This window comes from Stegostoma tigrinum, chromosome 40 (assembly GCF_030684315.1).
Source record: "Stegostoma tigrinum isolate sSteTig4 chromosome 40, sSteTig4.hap1, whole genome shotgun sequence".
NCBI lineage: Eukaryota > Metazoa > Chordata > Chondrichthyes > Orectolobiformes > Stegostomatidae > Stegostoma > Stegostoma tigrinum.
The window spans coordinates 18,864,704-18,872,545 of NC_081393.1; the positions used below are offsets into that span (position 1 = coordinate 18,864,704).

General features: G+C 43.4%; 1 protein-coding gene across 1 annotated transcript; it reads right to left on the bottom strand.

Moving 5' to 3' along the window:
* Positions 1 to 1,759: 1,759 nt before the first annotated feature.
* Positions 1,760 to 4,288, bottom strand: LOC125461177 (probable G-protein coupled receptor 139). The gene is made up of 2 exons (XM_059641175.1): positions 4,028 to 4,288; positions 1,760 to 2,712 (listed from the first exon to the last, which is right to left on the bottom strand). The coding sequence occupies exons 1-2, from the start codon at positions 4,155 to 4,157 to the stop codon at positions 1,760 to 1,762; spliced, it is 1,083 nt and encodes a 360-aa protein (XP_059497158.1). The 5' UTR covers positions 4,158 to 4,288.
* Between the last annotated feature and the right edge of the window lie 3,554 nt (positions 4,289 to 7,842).

Consider the following 7,842-nt stretch of genomic DNA (forward strand, 5'->3'; position numbering starts at 1 on the left):
AATCCACATTGATGTCATTGGGCTGCAGGGTTCCCGAGTGGTATATGAGGTGCTGTTCCTGCAACCTTCGGGTGGCATCATTCTGGCACTGCAGGAGGTCCATGATGGACATGTTGTCTGAGGAATACGAGGGGGAGTTGAAATGGTTCGCGACTATGAGGTGCAGTTGTTTCGTGCGAACTGAGTGTAGGTGTTCTGCAAATTGGTCCCCATGCCTCCGCTTTTCTTCCTCAATGCAGAGGTGGCCACAACGCGAGCAGTGGATAAGGACACCATGTTCGGAGATGTGCAGGTGAACAACTGCTTGATGTGGAATGAATTCTTGGGGCCTGGGATGGGGGTGAGAGAGGAGTTGTCGTTGCATTTCCGCAACTCATCCCTCACACCCCTTCCCCACAATAACAAGCAAAAAAAATCCTCCTCGTCCTCATGTACTACCCCACCAACCTCCGGATCCAACGCATCATCCTCCAACACTTCCGCCACCTGCAATCCGATCCCACAAACAAAGGCATTTTTCCCTCCCCACCCTTGACTGCTTTCCGGAAGGATCACTCTCTCTGTGACTCCCTTGTCCGCTCCACACTCCCCTCCAGCCCTACCGCAACCAGCACTTTTCCCTGCAACCACAGGAAGTGCTACACCTGACCCCATACCTCCTCCCTCACCTCCATGTGGTGGCTTATGGACCGCTTTGCTGACACCTTCACTCAGTTCGCAATAAACAACTGCACCTCCCAGTTGAGAACCATCTCAACTCCCCCTCATATTCCTCAGACGACATGTCCGTCATGGGCCTCCTGCAGTGCCACAACAGTGCCACCTGAAAGTTGCAGGATCAGCAACTCATATACTGCTTGGGAACTCTGCAGCCCGATTTCAAAAGCTTCCAAGTATCCCCTCCGCTCCCGCCACCCAAAACCAGCCCAGCTTGTCCCCACTTCCCTAACCTTTTCTTCCTCATATGTATCCCCTCCTTGCACCTCAAGCTGCACAGCTATTGCTGACCTACGAAACTCATCCGGCCACGTTGAACTGTCCATCCTCCCTGGACACACCTATCCCCTCCCTAACTCCCCACCTCCAATCACATTTACTGGCTCCATCCCTGTCTCTTTGACTTCTCTGTCTTCTCTCCATCTAACTTCCCCTTGATCCATCTTCTATCCGCTTCCGACTCTCTCCCTATTTATTTCTGAACTCCCTTCCCCTTCCCCATTTCTGACGAAGGGTCTTGGCCCGAAACGTCAGCCGTCCAGCTCCTATGATGGTGCTTGGCCTGCTGTTTTCATCCAGCTCTACAACATGTTCCAAGACTTGTTGAGTTTGCCAATGACACTCTGCTTCCATATTAGATATCAGCTTAGCAACTATTTCGCTTTTATTTGGACTGTGAATGATTGAACACGTTTTTTTTTGTTTTACTGGTGAGACAGTGAGCCTGTAGTGTTTCCTCAGAAGCATGTTGAACCTTCAGCCTGATACCGTAGCAACAAACCAGGTAAAAAAAAAACTAAGATAATCCTGAAAAGCGAGAATGACAAATGTGTTGAATGAAGAGGTCAGTCTGCGTAAAGTGATACTCCAGCACACCCTTTAACTGCTGCTTGAATTTATTCTGAGTCACGTCACAAATTAGAGTGTTTGTGCAGTAACTGAGGAACTTTTATTTTCTTTGGGAATGAATGAACATTTTTTTTAATGACCAAGACAGTTAGTCTCTGCTGTTTTCTGAGAAACAGGATGTGTCTGCAGCCTGTTACCACACCAACAGTCCATTTGAACATGAAGGCAATCCTGAAAAGAGAGAATAACGGATGCATTTAATGAATAGGTAGATCTGCGTAAATGGATATGCCAGTAGATTCTTTAAGTGCTGTCTGAATTTAGTTTGAGTCACGGCATAAATTGCAGTGTTTGTGCTGCAACTGAGGAGCTGCAGCACGAAGCCCAATTCATGCACAGAAGTGGGCAGAAAGACATTTGGAATTATTATAGCATCCAGTCGCCAGCACACAGAATAAATCATCAACAATGACCATAAGACGATGAAATTGGCTGAGAGAAGAAACAGCAATTTCATAGACTTTCTTCGACTCTCCATCTCTTTGTCTCTGGGCACATCTGCACTGCTGTGACGCCGTAGTCTCCTGCGGGCTCTGCTGCTCAATGAAATGTGTCTGACCGTCAAAATATTCAGCAGCAATATCAGGAGAAATGGAAGACATGGATTTAGAATGTTATGGGTGAGCTCGAGCACAGCAAAGACTGGGGACCACTTCCCAACCGATGTTACCAAACAAAACCAAGGGAAGTTCCACCTCCGATACCAAATCTTAAACATGAAGTACCAGAATATATTCTTTAAACAACTAGCAACAGCCACTATTCTGAGAACCAGAGTCGCCATTTTCTCATTACAGTATCTACCTTTCAGATTCAGGCAACAAATGGCAACAAACCGATCAAATGTGAAAGTGACAGTGAACCAGACAGAACAGTCAGTGGCTGCATAAAGCAAGACAGCGTGGATATTACACACAGGGAGGGACATCAGAGAATAAATTGAATAAATAATCGGCATATGTCTCAATATCAGATCAAGAAAAACGACTGTAAGATCTGCAATGGCCATCATCAGCAGGTAACGAGTGATACATCCAGACAGCCCACAGTTCCTGCGAAGCAGTATGAATATTGTCACGACGTTGGCTGCAATGAAAGCAGGCAGAAAACAATGTCATTTATGAGCATATAGTGAAGAACGTCACATTGATTGATAACCTGATGTGATTTCCAAATGCGCACATTTACAGAAACATTTGCATTTGGAAAACAAAATAAACGGCCTGAACTATTTCAAAACATGCATTGAAATATATTGGATACACTGTTTCCTCAAACAAACATATGCACATGGACAAGGTTATTGCCAGAAACCACCATTGACAGCATCACTACACTCTCATTGCCAGAAATGTTTGCGTTCAAATTCGAAAAGTAACATTATGTCAAAACGTCAAATGCAAAACTTTCACTGTCATGCCATCAGATACATATAAAAGAGATTACCGGAAAAAGCGTTGATACACTGGATCCCTGCTGACAAGACAGTGATGACTTCGTTATGACAGAACAGATCGTTGGAGCTCGCTCCAGATTATTTAGTTGGGAATTAAGTCTCGGAAATGGTGGCTCTTATCCTTTTCAAAAGTTTTAGGAAGTGTTTGCAGAAAGTGAATGGACAGGAAATAATTCACAGCTGTCATTTTTGGAGTCCCACTTCATTAGAATTCCGGAGAACGTTTTTCTTTCAATACCGGAATTTTTTTTTGATCCTAATGAAAAAAGTGCACATGCAGCTCTCTCAATCATTGGTTCCAGCACAACTGAATAATTTTCCGGCTTCCACATTACAGGAGCACGTAATTGCACTGGAAAGAGTGAAGAAGATCTGAAAATAGCCCGAACTGCACTCATTTTGATATGAGGAGAGATTACAAATACTGAGGTTGTTTTCCTTGTAGCAGCAGAGAATGAGCTTTTGGACATCGACCAAATAAAGGAGAATGCAAAAACAACTCTAATAATTAACAAGTTATTGATGGTTAAAATGTAGTTTCAGTGATCAAGACACTGGCACAATATCTGTTTGTAATCTTCAGAAACATTTCCCGTCATTTAAAGTAATGGTGGTTTGGGCATTGATTTTAACAAATGTTGAAAGAAAAACTACGTCATACAATTGGAAAAATACTTAAGAAGAAATATCCACGCTTGAAAGGAGAACTGGATAATGTTTGACTTCTTGCATAATATGTTGCTGTAATTGCATGCAACCCAACTACCTGATGTGGAGCGAAATGTCTCTGATCATGGCACAATGGTTTTAATTCACAGTTAGGGGATGAAATGGAAGAGCTGTCACCTCAGTAATGTTCAGTAGGATAGTCACGGAATGAATGATGATGTCAACACTACTGTTAACAAAAGGACTAACAATTCATAGCTAAATGCAGAGACTTACCAGGGACTCCAACAAAAGCAAGGATCGGATAGGAAAAGTACTGGATAATATAAATCAGATTTTTCATCCAATAATCTGAATAGTCGAGTTGAGAAACAACAAAAAGATACCAGGATAAACTGCGATCCATTGTTGGAACATTCCAGTGTCTTGTTCTCAGATTCTGATTGATTGCAATGACAATACAATGTCCTGTTCTCAGATTCTGATCTATCCTATCTCTCTCTCTATGCAACTGTTAAGCTGCATCAGTGTCAGATGTGACAGTCCCGGAGACACTACGAGATAGCATGCTGAAACGAGTCCCTTATTGAGCAAAGAGGGAACTCTCCAGAGACACAATTAGGATCCAAAGCGATTGAATATAATCGTAAATGAAGTGCTTTTGTAGTCAGATAACTTTACAGATCAGGCCTTTACTTGCATCAAAAAGATGACAAAGCCTCCTCCGAAATTGATCGGCCTTCACAGGATTCAAGTTGACTATTCGGCCGATCTGCAGATCAAAATTAATCTCCGTTGGGCAGCACATGATTTTTTCTAAATAACAAAGTTTTCTCTCTCTGACACAATTGTTGTCAATCCGATCTCTCTGAATTAATGTTTACAATGTCTCTGAAAATTTACTGCCATAATTTGTTGGCAATTAAATTTAAGCTAAAACACCGTTAATTAACTGGTAGTATTGTTGTCTTCTGTTGCAAGCAGCGTTACAATGTGTTAGTATCGTCAATGTCTGGATTTAGCTTCATTGTAGCTGTAAAACCATAAAGACGCATGTGCTATATCCATGCGCAGGAATCTCACGGCCCATAAAATGAAAGGGGAGCAGAGGGGCGGGGTATTGGTGGGGGTGATGTGGTTTGGAGAGGGATGATTTATTTCCTGACTGTTTCCAAGATTGTGGAGCGAAACCACTGCTTGGACAGACCTCCACCAGCACTGTGCTTTGACATTAATTGTTATTGTCTCTGAGAAAAATGATGTCATTGCTATCACTGAGAATTGTTTGAAGGTAAGACAAGATTGGCAACTAAATATCCCAGGGTATAGATACGTCAGGCTGGATAGAGAGGGAGGTAAAAGTGGTGGAGGAGTTGCATTTCTGGTCAAAGCGCATATCATGGCTGTGCTGATGGAGATAACTATAGAGGATTCCAGTAGTGAGGAGCTATGGGCACAACTCAGTAAGAGGAAGGGTGCGGTAACAATCTTGGGTCTCCACTACAGCCCTCTCAACATTGAGCGTGATACAGAGGTGCAAATAGGTCAATCTATTATGGAAAGACTTTGGAGCAACAGGGTTTGTTAATGGGAGATTTTAATTTGCCCAATATTCACAGGGATTCACTTTGTATTCGGCATTCAGATGGAGCAAAATTTGTAAGAATTATTCAGAAGGATTTTGTAGAGTGGTGTGGAAGTAGTCCAACTCGGGAAGGGGCTATACTGGACCCGATGATGGGAAATGAGCCCAGCCAGCTGGTTGAAGTTGCATTGTGGGATTACTTTGGGAATAGTGGTCACAATTCTGTAAGATTTATAATACTGATGGACAAAGACCAGAGTGGTCCTAAAGGAAGAGTGCCGAATTGGGGGGAAGGCCAACTATTCAACTTTTGGCAGGAGCTGTCGAATTTGAATTGGGAGCAACTGTTTGAGAGTAAATCCACAGTTGGTATGTGAGAGACTTTTAAAGTGAGATTGATTCGAGTATGATACATGTGTCCCTGTGAAAATGTGGGATGGAAAGGGCAAGGTTAGGGAACCTTGGATGACCAGTGAAATTGTGAGACTAGCAAAGAGAGAAAAGGAAGCATACATAAGGTCTGGGCGTGTGAAAACAGACGAAGCTTTGGAAGAATATCGGGAAAGTAGGACTAATCTGAAACAAGGACTTGAGAACGTAAAAATGGGTCATGAAACATGCGCAGCAAACAGGGTTAAGGAAAATCTCAAAGCCTTTTATTCACAGATAACGACTGAGAGGTCAACTAGAGCAAGGTTTGGCCCACTCAAGGACAAAGGAGAGAAGTTATACGTGGTGACAGAGAAAATGAATGAGATTCTTAATGAGCACTTCGGTTCCGTAATCAATGAGGAGTGTTGGGCAGCTGCTGGAGAAGATACTGATGGACAGCACCTTTTTACATTTGGAAGAAAATAGGCTTAATACTGATGGGCAGCATGGTTCTGAGCAGGGAAGTTCACGTCTTACCAACTAGATAGAATTGTTTGAGGAAGTGACAAAGTTGATAGATGAGGTGAGGGCTGTGGATCTCACATTCATGGGCTTCAGGAAGGCGTTTGGTAAGGTTCCCCATGCTAGGCTGACAGGTGGCATGCGGTCCAGGGTGTACTAGGTAGCTGGATAGAGAACAGGCTGGGAAACTGGACACAGAGAGTTGTGGTGGAATAGAGTTTCTCAAAATGGAGAACTGTGACCAGTGATGTTGCACGGTAATCCATGTTGGGACCACTGTTGTTTGTGATGTACATAAATGATCTGGAGGAAGGTGAACGATGATTGGGGGAGTAGCAGACCATGAAGGGGACCATCGGAGAATGCAGCAGATTGTAGATAGATTGAAGAGTTGGGCGAAGAAATGGCAGATAGAGTACAATCCAGGAAAATAGGAGGTGATGCATTTTGGAAGATCGAATTCAAGAGTGAACTATACAGTAAATGGAAAAGCCCTTTGGAAAATTGATGCAAAGAGAGAACTGGGTGCTCAGGTTCATTGTACCCTGAAGGTGGCACGCAGGTGGGTCGAGCACTCAAGAAGCCATATGGCATGCTTTCATTCATTGTATGGGCATTGAGTATGAGAATTGGCAGGTCAAGGTACAGTTGCCAAGCACTTTGGTTCAACCACATTTGGAATACTGTGTATAGTTCTGGTCACCACATTACGAAGAGGATGTGGATGCTTTGGAGAGGGTGCAGAGGAGGCTCATTAGGATAAAGCCTGGTATTGCGGGTGCCAGATAAGAAGAGAGAATGAGTAGATTAGGATTATTTACATTAGAAAATCGAAGGTTGAGGGGGGTCCTAATTGACGTCGGCAAAATCATGACATCTATGGACAAGGTGGACAGCAAGAGTGGGGTCTCAGTTACAAGCGGTCACGATTTCAAGGTGATTGTATGAAAGGTTAAAGGGAGATATGCGTGGAAATTTCTTTACACAGAGTGTGGTGGATGCCTCGAACAGGTTGCTAGCAGAGGTGCGTGAGGTGGGCACCATAGCGTTATTTAAAATGTATCTAGACAGACACATGAATGGGCAGGGGTCAGAGGAATAGAGATTCTTGAAAAATAAGCAACGGGTTTAGATAGAGGATCTGGATCAGTGCAGGCTTGGAAGGCCGAATGGCCTGTTCCTGGGCTGCAATTTTCTTTGTTCTTTGTACTCTGAAATCTGCAGATGAACTAAGAGAATTCAAAGCCACTGAAGCTGCTGCAAAATTGACCGGCTACACTTTTCGCATTTGCAAGAAGGTTTCAGTTATGGTGAATCAATGGACATATTTTCATAAGACTGTCAATGGCCTTTTAAAAACTCGAATAGCATTGCAGTTTGATTAAGGGTCTAGGCCCAAAACGTCAGCTTTTGTGCTCCTCAGATGCCGCTTGGCCTGCTGCGTTCATCCAGTTTCACACTTTGTTATCTCGAATCTCAATGCATCTTGCTCTTTAAATAAAATCGCTCTGTACAATAATTCTTTGAACTAGTTTCCTAAAAATACAAACAAAGATCAAGAGGAGGCCACTCCGCAAATTGAGTACGCTTGAGGGGTCAATGAGATCGTGCC